The sequence below is a fragment of the Podarcis vaucheri genome (assembly GCF_965113315.1).
Source record: "Podarcis vaucheri genome assembly, chromosome: 9".
Lineage (NCBI taxonomy): Eukaryota > Metazoa > Chordata > Lepidosauria > Squamata > Lacertidae > Podarcis > Podarcis vaucheri.
The window spans coordinates 61,417,891-61,443,816 of record NC_138767.1 but is presented as its reverse complement, the minus strand read 5'-3'; the positions used below and the strand labels follow the sequence as shown (position 1 = coordinate 61,443,816).

The 25,926-nt window shown below is 43.5% G+C and overlaps 2 protein-coding genes and 1 long non-coding RNA gene across 3 annotated transcripts in view; 2 read left to right on the top strand and 1 right to left on the bottom strand.

Annotated features, from left to right (window-relative positions):
• Window positions 1–14,169, top strand: part of LOC309540975 — a 145,551-nt gene extending 131,382 nt beyond the window's left edge. Inside the window, exons 2-3 of the long non-coding RNA XR_014223595.1 lie at window positions 13,330–13,681; window positions 14,039–14,169. This is a non-coding gene — a long non-coding RNA (uncharacterized lncRNA). The remainder of the gene's footprint in view (window positions 1–13,329; window positions 13,682–14,038) is intronic.
• NIPAL1 (NIPA like domain containing 1) lies at window positions 405–16,886 on the bottom strand. Its single transcript, XM_082238261.1, has 6 exons — window positions 16,642–16,886; window positions 8,602–8,868; window positions 7,180–7,236; window positions 5,859–5,949; window positions 4,171–4,331; window positions 405–2,412 (listed from the first exon to the last, which is right to left on the bottom strand). The coding sequence occupies exons 1-6, from the start codon at window positions 16,682–16,684 to the stop codon at window positions 1,781–1,783; spliced, it is 1,251 nt and encodes a 416-aa protein (XP_082094387.1). The 5' UTR covers window positions 16,685–16,886; the 3' UTR covers window positions 405–1,780.
• Window positions 16,887–22,867: 5,981 nt separating this feature from the next.
• NFXL1 (nuclear transcription factor, X-box binding like 1) overlaps window positions 22,868–25,926 on the top strand; it is a 73,283-nt gene continuing 70,224 nt past the window's right edge. Inside the window, exon 1 of the mRNA XM_082238099.1 lies at window positions 22,868–23,082. The gene's annotated coding sequence lies outside the window, so the exon portion shown is untranslated. The remainder of the gene's footprint in view (window positions 23,083–25,926) is intronic.

The following is a 25,926-nucleotide window of genomic DNA, read 5'->3' as shown; positions in this document are numbered from 1 at the left end:
CTGCCCTTCCCCCCCGGAAAACCCACTTTTAAGCACTAAATCAGAACAATTGGCAGTTCACGCAAAATTCAATTACTGTTTTCTGATTCAGCACTAAACCATGCAAAAGCTCTCTTCATAAGAGTGATATCACGGCAGCAAAGTGGTTTTTTGTGTACCGTATTTTTCGCTCTATAAGATGCACCAGACCACAAGACGCACCTAGTTTTTGGAGGAGGAAAACAAGAAAAAAAAATATTCTGAATCTCAGAAGCCAGAACAGCAAGAGGGATCGCTACGCAGCGAAAGCAGCAATCCTTCTTGCTGTTCTGGCTTCTGGGATAGTTGCGTAGCCTGCATTCGCTCCGTAAGACGCACACACATTTCCCCCCTTTTTGGGGGGGGGTGAGTCTTATAGAGCGAAAAAGAGAATTGCCAAGATAAGCCTTCTCCAAATTTTCTCATTTCAGGTTTTCGTACACAAGGAAAGGATACTTTATTGTTGTATGAAAAATATTCCCGTATCTTTTTATTTGCTTCATTCAAAAACAACTATGCCAGGTCATATGGAACCAGACCTCCCACTGCTCTACTCATCATTTCCATTGCTATAAGTTCCTACAGGAACCAACACAAATTCCCCAAAACACTTCTCTCTCTCTCTCTCTCATTAAAAAGAAGAAGTGGGCACAAACACATTTTATTGAAACAATATAATGCCCTCCCCCTTGTTTGGACATCATAGTATCAAACTTAAAATCTTTATATCAGAAAGTTAACATCTTAAAAATAAGTTTTATTCAAATGTATCAAGTCAAAATGTTTGTACACACAAAAAAAATCCTGAATGACATTAAAGCCTTCCCTGCACATAAAAGTATGCTTCTCTGATAAAGATTTTAAAATACAATGTTTGCTCATTTCAAAAAGGATGTTAACACTGGGTAAATAAGTGCGAACGAATGCGGTATTTTCTTCTCTGATTTTTTTAAAAAAAGGTTTAAGTAAAAAAAAAAGGACAAATGCCATATCTTACAAAAATAAATAAATTTTAATCTACGGCATCTACTCTGCACGTAAAGGACTCATTTTTAGATAACTTACATTATCTTTAGTCACCTTTAGTTGGCACACTTTGTAGAAAATGATCATACATATTACAAAAAAATTGAATTAGTGCTCAAGTAGGAATGTAGCCTGAGGTTTTTCCTGAAACTACTAAAAAGGTTATCATGTCTGTTCTCCAGTAATGTGCAATTGATTCCCCATCTCTCTTACTGCCTTCTTCATGTGCGAACAAATTCAAGCTTTGAAGACGTCAGTAAGTGAAAATATGCTTCTATACCAGTTCATTCAGTGCTTTGCTAAGTGGCATATGAGAGTCCTCTTTCACCAACATAGTGTTCTTTGCAAGAATTTTGAAAACTAGATACTTTCCACCCCTTTTGGACATTTGCTGAAAAACTCTGAATAATAAACATCCACTATGCTTAGGTGACAACATTTGGGGAAGTCACGATTTTTACACACAGCAGCAACTTGGCCAAGAAAACCACTATTTCCCCCCAATGCAATGAAACCATAAAGTGCTATCTGTGAAAATATGTTATGTATACAATTCAGTTCTCTTTACCAAGAGCACCACAATTGTCACTGAAGTTCATATGCTGCCAAAGATGGGAAGTACACACACACAAAATCATTATTTCCTTTTCTGATCATTGAGGACACCATCGCAACCACTTTCTGTCCTTCCGAGTACCACTCAGAGGTGCTTTGGTATAGGTTTTCCAAAGATGACTTAGTGGTGGCCACCCCTTTGTTCATTTCCTCGACTGAAGAGAGTGTTATCTTCATCACATGTCAAGGCTGGAGCCTCCATATTCTCCAATAAAGTATGATGAGCCTCGTAACCATGGAGAGGCAAGATTGGCTCCTTTTTAACAGAAGATGTCAACTGGCTCCAGGTGGTGCTGACGTTTTTAAAAGCATGCAGGAAGAAGATGCCTATAATTATGGTGAAGAAGCCACTCAAGGTCCCAATGATATCACCAAGCTCCATGCTATTCCATTCCTTGAAGAGGATGACAGAGCAGATCACCACCATGGTTGTGAAGCACACATAATAAATGGGTGTCACTAGAGATGTATGAAACACATCCAGTGATTTATTGAGGTAGTTAATCTGAGTACTGATAGACACCACCAAAACAGCTGCCAAAATATAAACCAATGGATGTCGGAAGACGGGCTTCTGATAAAGCATGTCTTTAATAGCAATGCCCAGACCCTTGACAGAGGAGACTGAGAACACACCAATCACTGAACAAATGGAAATGTACACCAGTATATTGCTCTGGCCGAGTCTTGGAGCAACACCAAAAATGAGAACTAGCGAGATCACAATTACGATAGTGGCAAATGCAACAAACACTGTTTGAGAGAAAGAGAAAGGAATATAATTAATGTGTGTGAAGAAGCAATTAATAAAATCACAATCAGGTCACTTCAGCGGGCTGGATCCAGATACCCATGAGCTCACACAATATTCCTATTCTTGGTGAAGGGATTGGGAGGGCCATTTCTGCTTATTCCCCCAGCAGCTCTCAAAAATCTGCTCCATAACATTTTCAAACAACATGGAAAGCAATGTTGATGGAACTTCATCACTTCCTCCTCCTCCTCCTCCTCTTCCACGAGTGATTCATTTTAGCTCTGGATTCAAGCCAGCATGAAAATCACGAATTAAATACAGCATAGCTCTTCCCGCTTTGGTGTGGAAATGTAGTTCCATGTATACATTAAAAACCTCTCCATTATCCTCTGAAGACCAAAGAAAGGGCTTTTGTGTACAGAGGAGTGCAAATTTAACACTCCTGCAGTGGGAGTTGTATGCACTCATTGGGCTCTAGATCAGAGGGAAATATATTTCACCTTCCAAGACTCTATGGAACTCTGCTCTGCTTTTGCAAAAAACTAAATTCAGTTCTGCATGCGGGGCTATTGCAGGAGAAGCCAGCTTCCTCAAAGCAGCTCCACTCTGCATTCTATACAATTGTACATTAAGAAGAAAGCTGATGACCATTTTCCTGTGCTCCAACTGGATTCCAGTACTCTACAGCAGACTGGATGCTCTGGCTCCCCAACCCCTATGGGCCATTTTGTCAGGTGGGGACAGTCACCCACCTATCATAACTATGAAGTCAGATGAAGCATTTTTGTTTGCCCGCGCAGGCAAAGACATAGAGCTTTGCAAGTGTCAGCGATCAGCTGACAGGCAGTGGCAGCAAACACCACTTCTGGCAGAGAGCCATGTCTTTACCTGCGACATGACGTCAAAGGTAGGTCTGGCTGATGTGGCCTCACAGGTCCAAGGGCTGGAGGTTCCTATCTGCTGTTCTATGCAAACAGCAAATGCACAATGGATCAAAGTTTCTCAGCCAAGGGAAGTTCAAGAGAAAGCTCAGCAGCCAGGAATGCACTTTGAACCCAACAATTCAGGGTCCAAAAGAACCTTAGGCATGATGAGGGCCGGGAAAGCACTCTGGAGGAGCCACAATAAACAGTACAGGGTTTAATGGGCCAAACTGCTTTGGTATAAGGGTGCTTCGCATGTCCAACATTGCCTCAGAAGCAAGAGAAAGCCACTGTGTGCCTCCACCCCTCAATTCCTTCAGAGCCAAAGTGCAAGGATATTTGCTCAAGCAATTAAACAGGCAGAGTACACAGTAATGTCAAGCTTGACAGCCTAACAAAATTAGTTTCCTGATCTCTGCAAAGCTACACACCCCTGCACCTGTCTGCATGGCAGAAGAGAATATGCGTCCCACCCAACGTTTACTTTCCCCTGCTTTTATTGTTTGGTACTAGCAGCAGAGAGGGTGAAAGGACAATGTCAAGTGATACCAGTGTCTGATCTGAACATTCACAGATCACAACTGCAAAGAGCCTGGGAGCAGTGGGGAAACAGGATGCATCCACCTAGTGGGGTTGCCAGTCTAGCATCCAGGCCCATCTAACATCCTATATTGGATTTAACATGGCAATGGGGGTCTATGCATTGTAGAGTACAATATGCACAGTCCACAGTCCATCAACCCTATGAATGAGCAGGTTCTGCAGTAAAGCAGAAACTCCAACAAGGTACGCATTGCATTTACTTGTCCCAAGCCAATCATCTGAATGACATACCTGGGTCTTTTAGCTTTATCTCCATTTCATCCAATGATGTAACCTGTTCCTCTTCAGGTGCATGAATCACCATCACAGTGGACCCCAAAATGCTCAATACGCAGCCCAGCTTCCCATGAATATTGAGCTCTTCATTCAAAAAATAGGAAGATAATATGGCGCTATTTGGATTTAAACGAAAAGAACACCACCTTAAATATAGCATGTAACAATATCTAGAATGTCGAAACTATAAATATGACAAATCGAAAAACTGAAGTTCAGAACAACCACAATGAATAGGAACAAAGGAAAATACAATGCATATTTGCAAAGTAAGATAAGGCTAGGTCGTGTACATATCTGTGGCACCACACCCTAAAGAATATTGTAGGGCAGTGACCTGAAAATTTCCTGCTCTTGCCGATTCTGTGGAATGCCATTCCCTCTGCCATATATGAGCTAGCAACCATCAGCTGCACCCAGTGTCTTATAAAGACTTATCTTTTTCCCCACTTTCCCTGACCCATAAGAATGGGCCCTGCTTTATATTTAGGAATCTCTTCAATCTATGTTCCTTTCTGTTTAAAGAAAGAGGGGAGACTATACAAAGGATTTGTCTTTTCATGCCGGCATCACATGCACCTGTTCTACAGCACAGAAGTGCGTGTGTTTGGATTTGATATCCCGCTTTATCACTACCCTAAGGAGTCTCAAAGCGGCTAACATTCTCCTTTCCCTTCCTCCCCCACAACAAACACTCTGTGAGGTGAGTGAAGCTGAGAGACTTCAGAGAAGTGTGACTGGCCCAAGGTCACCCAGCAGCTGCATGTGGAGGAACGGGGAAGCGAACCCGGTTCACCAGATTATGAGTCTACCGCTCTTAACCACTACACCACACTGGCTCTCATATGAAAGGGTTGGACAGGTGCAGGTGTACACTAGCTCTCCTAAAAGGCAAGTCGTCGTCTCAGCTGGATAAGCACCCATAAATTGTTCATCGACTCACTGTTTCTGAGGCACAGAATTTCAAATACCACCTAGTGAAATCAAAAGCTTGATGCCACTGGGCTTAATGTGGAATTTAATGCCATATGTGGTAAAATATCACATTACGAAGAAATGTGCAGAAAACATGGGGTTATTTCCATTTGTTTCAGCTGATTTTTAAGCAGTTGACAATATCCTCTTCTCAGAAGAAATATTGTGTATTTTACATATGAAATGTAAAAAGGAAGCTGCTCTCAGTTGTATCAGATACAGGCTGTAAAACCACTGCCACCGCTTTGGCCTTCCCCAGATGGACAATTGCAGACCATTTAAACCATTGGAGTCGCCTAGCGCCTGCCAATGAAATCTTTATGCTAGGCAAAATCCTTCCCCCCCCCCAGTTGTTACAATTTAATATTTTCATCATGCTGCTTTTAGTATGTTACCTGTACACTTATAACCATTCTCTTTTCTATTTCGAAAGACTGTCTAAATAGACTTCTGCTCTGGTTCAGAGAGGCTGCTCTTATTTTTGTTGCTTCTGGGGCAAGGCACCCCAAGAACTTGCCTGAAAGACGTGGTAGACATACCCACAATAAAACAAGAGTGTAAGAGCTGGCAACTTGCTAACTTGCTTTCGGCCCAGTCAAATGACAGATTTCAGAGTGCTTAATAGAGTGTACTGGATGTTGCTATGAGGAAAATAAATTTGTACTGACCTTATGAGAACACTCAGTGCACCCAAAGGGGTGACCAAAGTGGCTGGTGCAAAGGCATAGGCGGCAAAGTTTGCTGCTTCCCCTATTCCCACTGCAAAAGAAACTGTTGTTAGCAAGGCAACTGAGATTTCCCGACAGTTGCAAGAACCTTGTTGTAAATGTGTGCTAATAGTTCCAACCTAGAAAGAATTTATACGTCCAGTGACAACTTTGAAGCATGAAGTACTGCAATACCTCAAGGACCGCCTCTTTCCATATGAACCTACCTAGACCCTGAGATCATCTTCTGAGGCCCTTCTTCATGTGCCTCCTCCTCGAGAGGTGCGGAGGGTGGCAACAGGAGAACGGGGCCTTTTCTGCAGTGGCTCCCCGTCTGTGGAATGCTCTCCCAAGGGAAGTTCGCCTGGCGCCTTTATTATATACCTTTAGGTGCCAGGCAAAAATGTTCCTTTTTAACCAGGCCTTTCGTTGACCTGAAAGACATCCTATACCCTTTTAAAATGTGTCTCTTTTTTTGGGGGGGGGGTTATTGGGTTATTGTTTTTATTCTGATTTCATATATTGTGATCTTTTCTGAGACCTCCGGGTGTATGGTGGTATATAAATTCAATCGATCAATTGAAGTTGAGAAAGATCTTAAATATATGTGCAAAGATATATGTGCAAATATATGTTTGTTGGAAACAAAAGTGTTGTGCCTTTCAAAAGTAGCCCCTAAGCTATAACCTCATTGACTGTAAACAAATGAAGTTATTGTTCTGTTCTAAGAGTGCCTCATCTTTACTTAGATCCTCGGAGTGAGGATTAAGAGGTCACAGGTTCCCCATTACCTAATTGTAATACCTTGCTGTTGGGAGACATGAATGCTGCCAGAGTTATTTATGGAAGACCTCTGCTATGGGAACAACCGGGAGAGATTTCTCTAATAACACAACTATAGTAGTGGTCATCTTACCCAGCACCCATCTTAAGTGAGCGTGTTTGTTGCACCATCTGGGAAATCTGGCAAAATCGTGGGCTGAGGAAACACCATACATTTAAAACACATCACCTCGCTCCCCGCTCCAGCAAGGAATCCTGGAAGCTATAGCTTAACCCTCACAGAGCTACAATTCCCAGCATCTTTAAGCTACAGCTTCCAGGAAGTGTGCTTTTAAACTACATTAAATGTATGGCGTGTGCACAGTCATGGTTTCCAAACAAGTGTATGCACATAAGCTTTAAACACCAGTGCATTGCTAGAAGAAAAAACTGCCATTTGGCAGTGTGTGGAGCTGCCTGTATACTTTTAAAACAAATAGAGAAGCTCTTTAATACTCACTTGAAAGCAGTCCTGCCCACCACAGCCATTCCTTCAGGTAAGAGTGCCCACCCTGTCCTTAAAAGAGAGAGAAAGGCAGTATTTTCAGTGAAAAGAATGAAGGGGAAAGCCATAAAATATTTGAGGTATACCTTCTTTCTTGTTTTCATATTTTTAAAAAGTGCTCTCTTATCCAAGTAAACCTCTAAGCCAGGCATCCCCAAACTCGGCCCTTCAGATGTTTTGGGACTACAACTCCCATCATCCCTAGCTAACAGGACCTGTGGTCAGGGATGGTGGGAGTTGTAGTCCCAAAACATATAGAGGGCCGAGTTTGCCTATGCTTGCTCTAAGCAGTTTTTTACTCCATTACTCTACCTGCCAATGCCAAAGAGAAAAGCTGGATGGTAAAACAACCCAAAATCTAGGGACGTTATTTTAATGTACAGTTATTCTACTGTGTGCCAACACTGAAAAGTAGTAATATTAACAGTAACAAAGATTTACATTGTATTATTTTCACACCTCGCCAAGAACTTATTTAGCTGAAAAGTGAGTAAATATTGCAAGCTCCCAAAACAAACTGCTCACAAATTCATAATACAGAAGTTGTTATCTACTCTTCACAGCACTCCAACTATGACTATTTGGACTACTGCAATGCGCTCTACACGGAACTACCTTTGAAGGTGACCCGGAAGCTACAACTAATCCAGAATGCGGCAGCTAGACTGGTGACTGGGAGCGGCCAAGACCACATCTTGAAAGACCTACATTGGCTCCCAGTACGTTTCCGAGCACAATTCAAAGCGTTGGTGCTGACCTTTAAAGCCCTAAACGGCCTCGGTCCAGTATACCTGAAGGAGCGTCTCCACCCCCATCGTTCAGCCTGGACACTGAGGTCCAGCGCCGAGGGCCTTCTGGCGGTCCCCCCACTGCGAGAAGTGAGGTTACAGGGAATCAGGCAGAGGGCCTTCTTGGTAGTAGCGCCTGCCCTGTGGAACGCCCTCCCATCAGATGTCAAAGAAATTAACGACTATCTAATGTTTAGAAGACACCTGAAGGCAGCTCTGTTTAGGGTAGTTTTTAATGATTGATGTTATAATCTATTTTTAATCTTTTGTTGGAAGCCGCCTAGATGGCAGGGTATAAATATTAAATTATTATAATTATATTATGACAGTTTCAAATACACATTTCAGAAATAGAAGCCATGCTTTTGGACTTGAGCTTTTGAACATTTAAGAGAGGTTGGTTACAACTTTGAATGTTATAAAGCGCAGTGCTATTTTTTTTCTGGAAAAAGAGGTGCGAGAACTCACCACAAACGCCTCCCTTGTTCTGATAACAGCAATGGCACCCACCTGAGAGGTGCTAGAACTGAGGTCTGGCGAATTCCAGCTTTTTAAAAAAGCCCTGTATAAAAGAATAAGTATTTCTTACCTGCTCTAGTGAACCCCTTTTCAGCCAACTGTAAAAGGCCCTTCTTTTTCAATATAAAGCTGGAACCAACAAAGATACTTGAGCCTATAGCCAAGGCGACACCTACATACAAGCTGTATTTGCTTCCTGTGGGCACCGAAACACTCAGCTCGGTTTCATTGGAATATCTGCCGGAATAGGCAAAGAAAGAAGCTTCTAGCTTTGATACATTGAGGATTTGACACCAGGCATGATGAGAGTTGGGGCAGACCAGAGGAAACACGTCACCTGGGAAAAGAAGAAAATTATATCTATGACTGAAGCACATCAAACCCGCACACACAAAAGACTAAAAGCAACCATGCACATCTGTAACAAATGAAAACTCTTGCCCCCGCTCCAGGTTTTCATAGAGCGTATTACTACATTGAGAAGCCCATCTTCTAATACTGCCGCTTCCAAGGCAGGAAGCAATTAATAATCACTGAAAACATCCATTAAAAATGAAAGCGAAGAATAATGCGATACTTAACAATGCATAAGAAGGCCGTAACTACGTCAAGCCTCTGGAATTTGTCTTTATATCTCACTTGTCTTGGAGCAAAGGAACAAAGCAAGGAAAGTTTTCCCAATTTTGAATTTGGCTCGACAACAAAGTAAAACAGTTCTAAGTTTGAAGATGAGGGGAGAAGATTGATGAGAGGTTCCTAGTTTTCAGGAGCAGCTTCTAGAATACCACAGTGATGCACTGATATAGATAGCATCGTATGGACAATTGCCAACCTATATATTTCTATAAACGGAAACAACAGTATGCATGTAGTTTCTCACAAAAAACAAAAACCTGACCCAGTAATACCATCCCTGGAATTAACACTGGGGAGATATATAAACAGCCCTGGGATAAATATTATGGATGGTAGATAAAATACATTAATAAATAAAATAATCAATATGAACATATTTTCCTAACATATTTCCCCTCACCGAAAGAGAATATTTTACTTCTAAGAGTCTTCTTTAGAATGCACAGGAATGTAAAACAGGGCCTCAAACTGATTTGGACCACTCGTCCCTCTCACCCTGTGTCAAGTACTCTGACTGGCAGCCAGTTCCCAGGGTCTCTAGCATGCAGCAGAGTGATGTTGACAGGCAGCTGGGAGGGGGAGGCGTGCGGAGGAAAATAGCTGAAGGCAGAATTTGTGTCTGAATAGCATGGGGAGACTTTTTAGAGAGCTGCCCCAGAGAGGCAGGCACCCCAAGAGATATGTAAGACTAAACAGGGAGCTAAATAATCAGCAGAGTCCTAGGTTACTTTCAGAAAAGCATTGCATCAGACACCGGTTCCGTTGCCAAATCTCGCATTAGTTGAATTTCATGCAAACTAATATGGGTCCATATAGTTAAAGCTATGGTTTTCTCAGTAGTGATGTATGGAAGTGAGAGCTAGACCATAAAGAAGGCTGATCACCGAAGAATTGATGCTTTTGAATTATGGTGCTGGAGGAGACTCTTGGGAGTCCCATGGACTACAAGAAGATCAAACCTATCAATTCTGAAGGAAATCAGCTCTGAGTGCTCACTGGAAGGACAAATCCTGAAGCTGAGGCTCCAATAATTTGGCTACCTCATGAGAAGAGAAGACTCCCTGGAAAAGACCCTGATGTTGGGAAAGATGGAGGGTGCAAGGAGAAGGGGACGGCAGAGGACGAGATGGTTGAACAGTGTTCTCAAAGCTACCAACATGAGTTTGGCCTAACTGCGGGAGGCAGTGGAAGACAGGAGTGCCTGGCGTGCTCTGGTCCATGGGGTCACGAAGAGTCGGACATGACTAAACGATGACAATATGGAATTTACTTAGTCTGGAGGGGAAAAGTTAATTGGGTGGGCCCTTCATGAATATACATTCCCCGGAAGAAAGTCATTCATTCATGAAGTTTTCATCATGATCCCCTGCCATCCAAGTCCCGGGGGTGGGGTGGGGAATGGGAGGCAGCGGGAGACAGATGGTCCCTTCATTTCAGCAAGGACTTGAGCGTAAAGCAGATTCCCTCTTTTTTTTTTAAGCAAATGGTTTTGCTTACAGATGGGCAACAGCATGATGTCCGGGTGGTGATTTAACAGCTAGAGGAGATTGCAGACCACAGTGCTGCTCGTTCCAATTTTTCAAATTCTACCTACGTCTAGCAATGCATTTTTTTCCCAAAAAAAGAGATTTTTTTAAAGCTAACAATGCAATTCTTGGCACAACGAAGAGCGGGGGGGGGGGAGAATACCACCACAACGTACAGTGCACATTCTTGGTTGTGGAGAGAGAGGTCCCCTTAAAAGTGGAGAAGCAGGCTCTACCTTTATAGTTGTCCCAAACAGTTAAATAATGAAGTTATTGCTCCTCTTTAAAGAGGAGTCCAGAATCCAGTTTCTTCCTTCTCTCAGCTGCTAGGAGGTGAACCGCATGAGTCAAGGAGCACCGAGGGACAAAGGCACTCAAATACTAAACACATACTAATGTCGCCACAAGAAGCCTCCTCAGCAATCTTTCTCCACATGGTATTCCTTTGAATATATCTCATTTCTGGAGCAAGATTGCTTCATCACATGCACAGGTCCCCTCAATTGTAGGAATGAAAAATCACGGGAGACGAGAGAGGCAGGTGTAACATGAGGCGTCTGTCAGGGCGGGCCCTGAGAGGCTATTTTATTGAATATTGCGAGCATTGCCACAGGTGGGCCTGTGGCTGATTGGTTGATACATACACACAGAAACTTGTAATTGGTTAACATAAGTACTAAGGCGGGAATTACATGTGAAAGGTGGGGATTACATGTGATCATTTATCATTGATGGAGTAAATGCTGGGAATCGGAGCTAGAACTAGACAGGCATGAAGCCTCCTAATTGAATTGTAACTAGAGATTAATATGGCACAAACAATATAACAATCAAGTTCTGTAGATGTGGTCAGCTAGGCATGGAGAGCAGGTACAGTTTGTTTTCCATGAGCTTGGGATGTCTGTTACTAATGATTGATCATAGCATGTAACAATGTAACAATCAAGTTCTGTAGATGTGGTCAGCTAGGCATGGAGAGCAGGTTCGTACAGTGTGTGCAAAAGCAGGGAAAAGCCTACAAGCAAAACTTCTCAGAAAGCAAGAGAAAAGAGGAGCAAGGCTTCCCCAAAATGGAGCAGTTTTGTGCAGAAAGAGACTAACAGTTATGTGCAGAAAGAAGACTTCCCTTTACTCAATGCCCAAGGTATAAAGTGCTATTTATTCATCATTTCTGAGGTAAAGTTATTTACCATTCAGAAGTCAAATACACATTTATTTGTATCTGCAGGGCAAAAGATTGCATCTTAAAAAAAGGAACTGTAGTCTGGAGTAACACACACACAGAGAGAGAGAGAGACAGAGAGAGGAATATTGGTTGTTGCTGGGGGCAGTAGCAAAATCCTATTAGACCAGTGGTCTCTCAATAGTCTTCTGAAATGAATACATAAATGGAAAGTATCAAGTGAGATCAGCTGGGTAGCAGCTTAATTTTTTGTGTTGTTTTTGTTTAAATGTCTTTGGTTACTTCTCTTTTCTCACAAATACTGTAATTAAATAAGTTAAGCTTTTATATTACTGCTATAGATTTGAATCCTTGAATATCTTGTCTTGTGAAGTCAGAAAGCACATTGAATTCATGTTCTGGAAGTGGTATGACAAGGTTTTTATTTGAGCAGATATTTCAGTTAGGAATTCAACATAAGTCTAATTTACTGTGTACATGTGTGACAGAAACCAAGGACAGAGTAAATAACCATTTTCTTCCTCTACACTAAAATCTGATATAAAATCCAAATTTCACTTGTCACAACAGCAGACTTCAATTGTTGTGTAAAAAAAGAAAATGATACCCGGTAAAACAACAGCAGTGTTTTGGTGTTTTCAAAAGAGGGCTTAATATTATACATGGCCTGTTCAGATATCACTGGCAGCATGTTAGCTTTAACATCAGATTTTCCTCAGAAAGGGTAAATAGCAGACAAAGTTAGCAAGGGTCGATGTACTCCTTCCCTTCTTAATGGAAATAAATACTTCAAATAAAGTACTGTAATGTGCAATTATCCTCTCAAAACTAGAAGGCAGATAAAGAAAGATTTTCTTCATGAGCACCTCCATCTCACATTCCCGCCAAAAACCGAGAGACAAACTTGCAGCCCCTCAAGTTCCATTCAAAGCAGCCTGCAAGTTGAACTACCTGCCACCTGGAACCTCAGAGGTTAATGGGCACCTGCGAAGCACTTTTGCAAAACGAAGAAAGGGAAACGGAGATAATTATCAACCAAACTACATGATTGATAGCTAACTTTTGATATGCATACAAGAGGAGGGAGATGAAGGGAGGAGTAGGAAGCAAACACCCGGACAATGACTCGCAGTGTTTACATATTTCAGAATGCTGCAGTTTCACTGACAGAAGGGCCGCATTGCTTAAATGGCTTTGATGACTACTCTCAGTTTCAACAGAAAATAACTGTGTGTGTGTGTGCCCAGTCAGATTGAGTCAGATCAGATTTTCATTTCAATGAGACTTATCTTGCTTTCAGGGCCAGACATTTGCCAACTCACTTCCTATGAAACGCACAGCTCTCATTTGCTAGAATCAACACAGCAACACCGCTTCAAATATACGTTCTGTGCGGCTTTAAATCGAGGGCTTATAACCTAGTCACATGAGCTTTTTTGTGGAACAACTGCAGTTACAGAATCGCAGAACTGTAGAGTTGGAAAGGACCCCGAGGGTCACAGAGTCCAACCCCCTGCAATGCAGAAATCTCAACTAAAACATCCATGACCCATGACTATCCAACCTCTGCTTAAAAGTCTCAGATCAGAAATCACACATCGTTTTCACATCACTTGAGCGCTGTGCCCCACAGTGGAAGAAGCCATTAGCTCCAAACTGGTTCTGCCAGTGCTTTATAGAGATGTTCATGTGTTCAGTTCAATTGACAACACCCATCATGTGACCTGCTATCATGCTTTCAATGGATGCCTCCCTGACGAGGTAAGAATAAAGGGTAATTTAATAAGTGGCAAACCTTTCACTAGGTCAGGGGTCTGCAACCTTTAAGACAAAAAGAGCCACTTGGACCCGTTTCCGAAGAAAAAAAAACTGGGAGTCGCAAAACTCGTCATTATAAAAATAACTTTTTTGTCACTTTTTTATTATTTCTTTGACCCCTCAGAATTACTCCTCCTCATAGAAATAAATGTCAGGACGGTGTGTGACTAACGCACGCACCGCCCCCATGCGACGTCACAGCCAGTACAGCGCCTGCCACAGTGGGGAGTGTCGGGCGCACAATGCGCTTCCTCCCCTCGCTAGTATCCGCCCCGGAGCCGCGGCAAAGCTGTAAAAGAGCCACATGCGGCTCCGGAGCCACGGGTTGCTGACCCCTGCACTAGGTAATCAAGCAATTCTGAAAGTTAGCACGTGAACTACATCCATTATATTGCTGATATAAATATCAAAGGGCAGTACCTTTCCACCTGGTAATAAATTACATCATACTATACCATTTCCCCACCCTGTGACAAACATCACCCTATGCAGATTCCTGTACAGTCAAACCTCGGGTTGAATATGCTTCAGGTTGAGCACTTTCAAGTTGTGCTCTGCGGCAACCCGGAAGTAACGGAGCACATTACTTCCGGGTTTTGTCGCTTGCGCAGACGCTCAAAATGACGTCACACGCATGTGTGGAAGTGGCAAAATGCAACCCACACACGTGCTGTCGCGTCTTACAAAAGCATTCACTTCTGGGTTTTCAGTGTTCGGCTTCCGAAAAGTTTGGCACAGTGCTGGATTTACGTATAAGCTAAACAAGCTATAGCTTAGGGCCCCACTCTCTTGGGGGCCCCCAAAAAATTTAAAGGAAAAAATCCTGGATATACATTTCCAAAATATAAGATAAAAAACAAATAAAATAAAACCTACATACAGCAACAGTGTTTTGTGTTGTGTAGGCTCCCATGATGTAAGTAATGGGCCCCGCCTGCTAACCTGCTCCCCAAAATATCACTGGTTTGCTCATTTCTATATATAGGGCGCCTGCATTCTGCATGGAATATATTTCAGTTCAACAATTATTTCGATAAAATACATATTTTGTTATGTGCAAATGGCTTTAGATACCTATTAGGCCCATAAATTACCATATAGCATATATTCAACACAAAAAACAGCGACAATTTGTTGTTGACAAAAGACAGCTGGACATATAAAGGGCCCCATTACCCTCAGTAGCTTAGGGCCTCATCAAACCTAAATCCGGCCCTGGTTTGGCAGCCGAGACGTTCGAAAACTGAGGTTTGACTGTACAGTGTATTGAGCAAAACCACTTCTGTCCTCTCATTATCCTATTTCATCCTTTTTACTATGATCCCACACTCATGGAACTACATTTTTATTCGAGACCTACTCATGCAGGGCCTTTCTACCATAAGTGTAAATAAACCATCTATCATAAAGACACTGCAGTCTCTGCTGCCTCATTCCTAAGAAAACACGAACCCCGAGTCAGTGGAGGACCTTGGGGTCTCCAATTTCAGTGGCGCACTGCCAAAACTGGGCACCCCGCTGCTCTCATGCTTCATTCTAAATAGCTGTGCAGCCGAACTGGTCGCACTCCCCTAAATTTGCCTCTGCCTAGGTATGTGGCCAGAAACCCTGAAATCTCACACTGCTCAGAGACTGGTGTGGCACAAAACAATATAATACAGCTGAAATATGGCTATCCATACAATCTTTGGCATGCATTATTTCACTGCAGTTGAAACAGAGGTGCTTTCTTCAAATTTTAAGGGTATTGCTTTATTAGTGGTTGGGCTCATGCGTTTCATATTATTACTTGCAAGCTGCTCTTTGGTTTCCCCCCACAAAAATTATAAAGAGTGGTGTACTGTGTAAATACAACAAATAATCTATAATACTGCCCATGACCCTTTTTATAGAGACACCCAATCAACAGGGACAGCTTTCCCACCACTGCACCATACACACCAGAGGGAAGTTTAACCTGTTGCATTTCTGCTCCCAGCTGAGCAGTGTTAGAAACTAAGATATGAAAGCTAGGAGCTAAACGGCGTCTTAAACCTAGCTTATGGGCACCACAATGGAATGTCTAGGCACATTTTTTAAAAATAACAAGAATACAAGGCTGAAAATGAATGAACTGCAGCTAAAATCTTGTGTTCATTTTTCACATGGGCAAGTCCTTCCCCTGCCAACCCCCCTAATATTCTTAAGAGGGTCTCTTCTTCATTCTTCAGAGAGTAGCTGGAAGTGGGGAGGCAGAAAAAGGTCCTCCTTTCCTTCCACTGCAGTTTTACTCTGATATCTTAGGCGCAAAACTGCGCCCAGAGCTCAGAAACTGCTAACACTAATGAAATTCTCGGTGGCAAAATGTGCCAAGAACAATGGGAGTTTCAAACACTGCTGTTGAGCTTTGCAAGAAATGTTGGCCACTCTAGGCAGGCAAAAAGAAGGGGGGTTTTGAGAAAGCAAACGCCTAGGAGAAGCAGGGGCAGAGACCATTTAGAAGACATCAGGGAAGTCTGTAATGTGTCATATTTTAATGTATTTTTAATCTTTGTTGGAAGCTGCCCAGAGTGGGAAACCCAGCCAGATGGGCGGGCTACAAATTATTATGATGATGATTATTGGTGCCAACTCCCTGGGGCCCTGAGCACCCAAAAATTCCCCATGAAGGTGTCAGGCACCCACAAATTTCGGTGCATGGCCCCCACGGCCTCGGGCACCCACGGTCTCGGGGCCAAGTTGGCACTCCTGGCAGAGACCATGCTGCCTCCAAAACCTCGAGCAACTCGCAGATTTAGGGCTTCTAACCAAAAAGAAGGAACTTCCCCTGGCTGGAGCAGAATATCCTCAGGTGTTCATCCCCCCCCCCTTTCCACCTCTCGATGTGGAAATCAGGCATCAACAAGGGGATGTGGGATGGGATGCGATTTCGGGGGGGGGGGGTTTACCCCGCGCGACAAAGACTGACCTTCGCGGCACGCGCTCCGGAGGAACGCCGCTTTCTCTCCCATGGCACTTTCTCCAAAGGCGCGCTGCGCCAGAATCGAGTCCCCTTACGCACGGCTCTCGCAACCGTGCCAAACGCAGAAAGCTCTCGCCGCTTCCAAGGCGAGCCCGCCCCCTTCCCGCTTGGAAGAAGGAGCACTTTCTCGCCGCCTCTCCCTTGCCGGCCAATCGCAGCCCCAGGGCGGGAGTGTAGGGCAGAGCGCGCCGACCTCCCAAGCGCCTCTCGCTTCTTCCACATCCCCATCCTCCTCCTCCTCCTCCTCGCCGGTCCATTGTGACGCAACAATGGCGAGTTGGCCGGCGAGGGAACTCCGCGCTAGCCCGCGTTCCTGGTATGGCGAAGCACCTTGCATAAGTGATATGAGCCTCGCCTCATTTCCATTACGCACTTCCATCATTCGGAGCGGGTAAAGTTCTTCAAGGCTGAGGCATCCGAGCCCCTACCCAAAACCAGTTTCTCCAGAGTCATGGGGGATAAACCTTTCTCTTCAACCAGGCTGATTAACACACTCATATGTGTTTGGGGCAGGGGGGCGGTTATTGGTTCGTTTTGGTTTAATTATGTACTTTGTATTCTCATTTTGTGTCTTTTTGTTGTGAACGGCCCCCGCGATCATTGGCCGAAGGGCAGTATACAGCCTTAATAATAATACTATTCTTGTTTATTAATCTGAATTACTTTCTCTTAATGTTCTAGCTCAAGAGCAATTGAGAAGATGCATCCACACCACAACCATACCATTCGTATTCTGCTATTTTTCTGGGGAAAGAAGTGCCGGAGCTCACCATGAACACCTCTCTAGTTCTCTTAGAATGGCAGTGGCACCCACCTAAAATAAAAGCCCTGAGTATTTCTCCGTATGGGACGCAGGTGGCGCTGTGGGTTAAACCACAGAGCCTAGGACTTGGTGATCAGAAGGTCAGCGGTTCGAATCTCCACGACAGGGTGAGCTCCCGTTGCTCCGTCCCTGCTCCTGCCCACCTAACACTTCGAAAGCACATCAAAGTGCAAGTAGATAAATAGGTACCGGTGGGACGGTAAACAGCATTTTCGTGCGCTGCTCTGGTTCGCCAGAAGTGGCTTAGTCATGCTGGCCACATGACCCGGAAGCTGTACGCTGGCTCCCTTGGCCAATAAAGCGAGATGAGCGCTGCAACCCCAGAGTCGGCCACGACTGGACCTAATGGTCAGGGGTCCCTTTACCTTATTACTCCATAGTCAGGCCACTCCAACTATGCTTAAACACACACAGGCATGTTTGTTCCGTGTGTAAATGTCATCAGTGTGGGAAGGACTGCTAAGGCTGCTGGAATCCTGCACCCTTTACCAAGGGAGTAAACTCAATTTAACTTACCGTAATAAAAATATACTGTTGTGTATGCAGAGTTGCACAGTCAATAGAGGCTTTCCACTTGCATTAGTAATCCAGTAAACAAACACCACTTTAAGCCTCTCTGCCACCAGCAGGGATTAGTATCAATGCTGTCTTAAGTCTGCCTTCAGAAAGTGAAAAGGAGCCATGATCCCTGAGCATCCTTACTTTGTTCTGAGTACAAACAGGTGGTTAATTTGTGTTGGAAGCAATGAATCCATGCTAACAAAACAGGATTGTAAGCAGATTGAGGAAAGGGAGCCTTGGCTTTTCACAACCCAAGAGATAAGCGTCATCACCTAAGATCTAACTGTTCCTAAAGGCACAAATGCAGAAGGTCAGTTAAAGAAAAAAAAGTCAGCAAACCTCTGCAAGTTGCATCTGTGTGCACCTTTAATCTTTTAACATGTAGGATTTCCAGAGGAATAGCAATATTAATTCATTGTGGTGGGGGAGAGGCTTTTGGCACCTTAAAGAGCAACACATTCATTATGGTACAAAATACAGACTAATTAATCAGAAGCATGAAGTTATGAGAATATGTAGTGGAGGCGAATTGTGATCAGGTCAGAATGAAGTGAAATACAGAAAGTGCATTAGGTGATGATTATACTATTAACTGTGTCCATTTACAAAAACCTGTTGCCAGTTGATAACCGACTTTAAGTAGGCCAGTTAACAGATGTAGCGCAAGACGCCCTTCAGTCCAAAAGTGATAGCACTGAAACTCTTGAGCAACAGTAATTTGTGGTTTCATTTTGCAGTCTTCCTTTAAAGTACCTATCTCAAAGGCTGAAATGTTTCTCTGCTGGTTTTGGATATTGCCATTTTGGATATCGGTTTGTGTTAATATTGTGTGTGTGTAGAAACAATGGTAGCATAAACTAGTTAACTGAAACTGTGTATTCCTTTTATATTTACTGATTCCTCTCCTTTTAATTATCGCAATAATAAATTAGACCATAAACTTGTTGAGGCAGAGATGTGTCCTGTTGCCCACTGTCAGGTGTCATACACGCTAATGGAGCTTACATTATAGTATTTATTATTATTAGCCTGGTACAGTGAGTTAACTTTACAATGTGCCTTTTTAAATACAGAGCAGACTTAAACTTCATTTGATTTGCAAACCACCATGGGGGCCTCTGCCCAGAACCTTATATACAGTATAACTTTGTTTTATCAGTTAACAGTACAAGTACATACATGTCTGTTTAGAAGTAAGTCCTGTGGAATTCAATGGAGTTAAGTCCCATGTATTGCTAACTGCTAAGCAGAGACCGAATTCAACAATGAAGGCTCTGCAAATAATACATACTTCATACATATTGAGTATTATTGAAGAAGATTCAGGGGTCCAGGAGCAAAAAAGGGTATATTATTAGGACTGTTGTTTATTTTGAACTATGCTGCCATTGGGGAGCAGAGTAGTACACGCCAGTGTCTTTCATAATTCTAAAAGTAGTTGATCATCTGTAATTGGTTTTGGGATTGTGGTCTTGTTTGTGGTTCTGGAGGTTTGTTTTGAAGGCTACTTCCTTGGGCTTCAGTAACTCTCAAAATGGCTATTAAGTGAAACCTGACTTGTTGCAACGATTGACATATTTACCTATAAATGTAGGAGAAATGTCCATCTCCTTACTAGGAAAATATGTAGCTCTATGATAACCAAGGCAGCTGGTGAATATGAAACAATAACTATTATACAGTGGTACCTCTGGTTATGTACTTAATTCGTTCTGGAGGTCCGTTCTTAACCTGAAACTGTTGTTAACCTGAAGCACCACTTTAGCTAATGGGGCCTCCTGCTGCTGCCGCACCGCCGGAGCACGATTTCTGTTCTCATCCTGAAGCAAAGTTCTTAACCCAAGGTACTATTTCTGGGTTACTATTTCTGAGTCTGTAACCTCAAGCATCTGTAACCTGAAGCGCATGTAACCCGAGGTACCACTGTAGTTCTAAATTGTTGAATATAATGAATGACATGTTGAAGTGCATCTCAAACCAGCTCAGAGTAGTATTCCTGGACCTGGCAGTGGAAAGACGTAAATAATATTCCCTTCTTCTCCTGTTACGCTACACAATGCTTGATGGCTACTAGCCCCTAACCCATTTTAAAACTATATAGTGGGAGTCATGCAATTGGAAGCATACCCTGCTACCCGAATACCCCCTCGAAGCATTAATAGCAGTGCTTTTTTCTGGGGACATACAGGGGTACGCATACCCCTAAACATTTTGTGAATCTAAGTTTGGCCCCATTGAGGGGCAGTATTTCAATATGAGTAGGAAAATGAGAGTACCCATAAACATTTTTTAAATAAAAGAAGCACTGATTAATAGTACATAGGAGGATAACAAATGTAGAGCTCTGTTCTCAGAACCAAGTGTAGCAATAGGAGCACCAGTCAAACTAATGTTTCCAGGAACAACACAGTACTTTTTAAGTTGATATTTTGATAAGTGGAGCGAGAATTGCTTCATTAAATTTTTAAGTGGTTTGTAATGTCAGAATTTTTATGCAACTACTGATTTAGGCAAATAAAGATAATATGAGAGAGAACACCTGGTTAAGAGGGTAGCATGAATAGAGAAATAATCTGCAATTTAATCAGAGAAACAACAGAAAGCTGCAGGTCTGCAGTATCTCCAGTAATTGACTGCATAAGTAACTCAGCTTCTATGCATGGGTAGGTGTGTGTGAAACCCATATGATCTATGCTTCCTCTCCCTAAGGAAATTGACTGGGAATTAATACTACAACCCTAATCCTGCTTTACCTGGGAGTAAGCCCCATTGAATTCAACGGAACTTACTCCTCCAGCAGATATAATTAGGATTTCACCGTTAGTAAATGTCGCATGAGTTGTGTTGCTTCCAAATGTCTTGTGATCACCATGAATTTTATATTGTTTACCTCCGTCTGTCCATCAGAAACTCACAACTTGTTTTTCGGGTTTAAGAATACTTATGAAATAGCAAAAGTAATTTCCCCAAGCTTTAACAATCCAGACAAAGCCACCTTCAGCTGTATAATTGTCTGCCAATTTGGTGCCTGATTCCGCAACACTTCCATTTCACGAGCCTTAAGCCAGAGTCGCCAGGCTCCAATTCAAACTACTGGTTTAATGGAAGGCAAAGTGACCAAGTCCTTCATCTGCCCCTCTTGCACCTGCTATAGTGAACAGGGCTCCAGGCGTTATAAACAGCAAATAGGAAGGCAGCAGAGGCATGGAAAAAGGCTATGTACGTGTTTTACAGTAAAGGTAAAGGGACCCCTGACCATTAGGTCCAGTCGTGGCCGACTCTGGGGTTGTGGCGCTCATCTCGCTTTATTGGCCGAGGGAGCCGGTGTACAGCTTCTGGGTCATGTGGCCAGCATGACTAAGCTGCTTCTGGCAAACCAGAGCAGCGCACAGAAATGCCGTTTACCTTCCCGCTGGAGCGGTACCTATTTATCTACTTGCACTTTGACGTGCTTTTGAACTGCTAGGTTGGCAGGAGCAGGGACGGAGCAACGGGAGCTCACCCCGTCGCGGGGATTTGAACCACCGACCTTCTGATCGGCAAGTCCTAGGCTCTGTGGTTTAACCCACAGCGCCACCCACGTCCCTTCTGTGTTTTATAGTACAAGCCTGTGAATGTCTACTCACAAACAAGTCCCTTTGCGTCCTTAATTTCCACCTTGCATTCGAGTTCCAGTTGTGATGGAGGCGGAAAACATAGCCACACATTTTGCTCCAAATCAATATTCTATGCCAGTTTTAACAAAGTACATTGTTTCAGAGGCATAAATTGTGTAATTTTAAAAGCAAAGAGGTACAAACCTAGCAAAATCAATGGGTTTAAGTGTGGCCTTTGTTCTAGAGTGCATGTACATACTGAATGATCACTTGTAAAAGGGATCTGGGAGGGCCAAGCCATATGGAGGATTGCAGTTGCTGGTATTGGCTCAGGACACTGGGTTACAGATGCAGTACATGAATATTCTTGTGTCTATAAACTGAGGCAGCTGTGTTGGCAAACCAGTAAAACAGAATGCTTGATTTTAATGTGATTGTAACAAGGGAGGATTGTTTTCCTTCCCTCGCAGCAGCAGCAGCCCATTGTTCTGTCAAGTAGCTTTTTAAAAACATAGGCACTTTTGCCTGTATTGACAGTTCCTTGTTCCAGATGCTGTCAGAGAGAGAAACATAAGATGCTATCGCATCTTGCTGGATGCTATAGCAAACCACTCCAGGGAGCCCCTAGCAGAGCAGGAAGTCAAAAGCCCTCTCCTGCTGTTGCTGCTGCTTAACTCAGCCAATTCAGCTTTAAGGTAAAAATTTCACTTTTACTGTATTTTCCAGTGCTTCAGGATGAAAGTATCATGCTGGCCACTAGCCTCAGGGAGGGAGAATCCTTAGGAGGGTGGCTGAAATGGGTGGTTGCCTGAAGAGACCCACCCCTCTCCCTGAGGTTTATAGTTTAAAGGGGAGTTGAAGAGGTGGAACTGGGCCTGTGAATTCTAACCAGCATTGAGAGGGGTAAAGTAACATGTAGAATTTTGATGTCTGCTCAAAAACCTCTCCAGGAATTTTCTCAGCCAGAGCTGGCAGCCCTAATTGTGGACAGCTTCATGGTGGAGGTGAGGAGCAAGATCTGGGTTCAGAAGGGAGGGAACTTCTAGATGGAACTTCTATAGGCTTCTTTCTGGTGTTTGAAAGATTTGACTAACTTGGAATATCACAAGGAAGCATTAGATATTTTCCCCTTTTACAAATGGCAGTTTTGATATCCAACAGGAAAAAAGAACATCTAGTCTGAACGCTGAATAGCGTAAACTATTCTATTTCTTCTTCCCCTCAGCTAAGGTTTTCAAGACACCCAAAGCTGAGCTCCGATTGACAAGGAAGCAAATTTAGGAAAGTCTCGTTTTCTGTCCCAATATGTGGTGGTTCTATACTCACGTTCAGTATTTCTGGAACAGTGTCTGTCAAGAAAATGGTTTTCCTGTTGCAAGAAAATTGTTCCCGTGCTCAGCCCTCTGGGTAAAAAGCTGGCCTCTGAGAAAATGTTCTTTTTTTCTGGTAATTGGAGATTAACTCATGAGTGCCAGCACCTGCGTTATCTAAAGTCTGCCATGGGCGTAGCAAGGATTTTTGTTGGGGGAGGGGCAGGCCCTTTTTTGGGGGGAGCAGAACCTCAGCTATATATTTTTACTGATTTTTTTAATGGGGAGGCAGGTGCCCCCCCCCCGGCTATGCCCATGAAGTCTGCTGCTCAATCCTTTGAGACAAACAAATCGACGAAGTTCTGTTCTCAACTGCATGTTTGCCATGGTACAACTTCTGGCCTAGATGTTGTATGATTGGCAAGCTCAAGTCACCCCTGTGTGCTATTTAGGAAAAAACTTTGCATAGCTCATTGTCTTTTGCCTCACATCTTTGTTACTGACATCCGCAACACCTCTTTGGGGTCAGTTGCTCTGGTGGTTTGTACAGTGGTACCTCAGGTTACTGGCGCTTCAGGTTACAGACTCCGCTAACCCAGAAATAGTACCTTGGGTTAAGAACTTTGCTTCAGGATGAGAACAGAAATCGCACAGCAGCGGGAGGCCCCATTAGCTAAAGTGGTACCTCAGGTTAAGAACAGTTTCAGGTTAAGAACGGACCTCCGGAACGAATTAAGTTCTTAACCCGAGGTACCACTGTATTAGGGTGTCTTAGCTCCCACTCTGAGACGCAGTACTCAGACCCTGCTTAATTGTTACCAAAGGTTTTGTCCTCCAAATCATTACACGGCCTAAACATAGAACAGGTTACAAAGTTCAAACATTCAAAGCAGAGCTCTGCGGTACTTGACTAGGCCCATACTAAGACAACACCTGGTGCACACCCTTTGCACCCTCTTTGGAAGAGGGAGGCAGGCACAGTCATTTGTGCAGTTTGTGTACTGAGTGATGGGACCTGACAACCTACCTGCAGGTAGGTTGGGACTATTTGTGCTGGTGCTCTTGTCAACCAGGGTAGAATCTGTCCAACCAGCTCATGATCCAATATGAGCCCAGATTGCAGGGGGTAGGACTAGATCAGGGTTTCCCAGATTTGGGTCTCCAGCTGTTTTTGGACTACAACTCCCATCATCCATAGCTAGCAGGACCAGTGGTCAGGGATGATGGGCATTGTAGTCCGAAAACAGCTGGAGATCTAAGTTTGGGAAACCCTGGTCTAGATGGTCCTTGTGGTCCTTCCCAACTCTATGGTTCTAGGATTCTATGCTTCCCTGGTTGCTAGAGAGATCACACTAATAGGGAGCAGGGCCTGGTTGAGGGAGCAATTCCTCCTCTGCTGGGACATTAGGGCTGGGAGGTCTTTTTCTATCCACTCAGCCACTCCCTACTGCAAAGCTCAGCACTCCCAGATATTATCCAGCTGTTCTCCAGCATCCAGCACTCTCATCCCATTCCTCCTGCTCCATTCCCCCCCCCCTCTCTTTTGGAGTACTTTATATTGAGATGTATTTGTTGGTCTATACGAGATGAAAATCGATAAAAGAATATTTAAAAGAAGGATGATGGTGTATTTTTGGTTGTACACATAGACATTTAATTAACAGTCAGGCGTAAGGAGTGTGTGGAATGAAGGCGCTTACTACATTTACACCCCTTCAATACCTTTAGGAGTTGTTCTAAGTCAAACGTCAAAACATTTAGGATCTGTCCAGGAGCACAGAACAATTTGGAGTTCTGCCTCCTCGCAAATGCCTAGAAGCTTCTGAATGGTGGTAGCCTTAATGAGATTTAGAGGAATTAGAAAAGACCTGACTAAGCGAGATGTAAGAAGAGATTAAAGATAGCTTTAAAATAAAAATAAAAATCTGCTGCTGCTATCCTTCTCCAGTTCATCCAAGATTACAAGCTTCATGATGTGTGCATGGCGGGTCGGGGAGCATTTAATTTTAATTTTTTTTTGCAGAGATGTTGACAAGTCCTGGAAGTTTTATTTTCCTCTTGTCCTGGATGCCTCTGCCAAAGGCATGTGGATGTTATATTCAGAGAAACACAAACACTGACGCTCATAGCTCACACTCCTGTGAGGGGGTGCCACTGATCACCACATTTCCTCCCCCACTACTGCTGATCCATGTGTTTGTGTATGCACACATATGCTCTACCAGGTGCTGCTGCTGCTGCTGTGGGAAAGAATGACGTGTTCAGTGAAATCACATGTGAATTGGAGACTCATTCATTACAGAGGCAATATGAGAGTAAACTACAAAGAACTGGCTTTTCAGAGGCTACTACTGGGACTCCAGGTAGGAGTCACATCCAAAGGGATAAGTACCCCAATCTTACATTGAGTCAGGTGCTTCAAAAGAAAGATGTACAGCAGTGGTTTTCAAGCAGAGTGCCATGGCACCCTGGGGTACCTTGAATGATGGTCACGGGTGCCGTGGGCAACACTGGCCGCTGTCCCTCTTCCCTTCCCACCTCTGATGCCCTTTCACATCTCTGCCTCCCAAAGGCTTGCACAGCTGTTTGTTGCAGCAGCCCTGGCTACAAACTCCTCAGGTGAACGATGCCTCTGGGGCTGGCCTGGGGGTGCTGGTTGCCAGGAGCTGAGGTATCATCAGAGTAAGCAGGCGGGCAAGGGAGCCCAACCAGCCAGTCCGCCAGCCCTATAAAGTTTCCGAGTCCAGCTCTGTTCCAAGAGAACTCAAGAGTGATGATACCTTGTTTTTAAAAAGCCAAATAACAATGATAGGAAAACATAATATAAAGCAGCACTAACTTACAGATACCTTGGAGAATAAGTCTTTAGCTGCCGGTGGAAGCTAAACAAGGTATGGCCTGTTTCCTGTTTCCTGTTGAACCTGTTGGGTCAATCCATCAA

Bases quoted from the DNA above. Each gene is read 5' to 3' on its own strand.
- NIPAL1 (XM_082238261.1), bottom strand. From the start codon at position 16,684: ATGGGAGAGAAAGCGGCGTTCCTCCGGAGCGCGTGCCGCGAAG. The intron at 8,869-16,641 runs GTCAGTCTTTGT...TTCTTTTCCCAG, and splicing joins CCGGAGCGCGTGCCGCGAAG to GTGACGTGTTTCCTCTGGTC. The intron at 4,332-5,858 runs GTCAGTACAAAT...AAATCCAAATAG, and splicing joins GCACTGAGTGTTCTCATAAG to CGCCATATTATCTTCCTATT.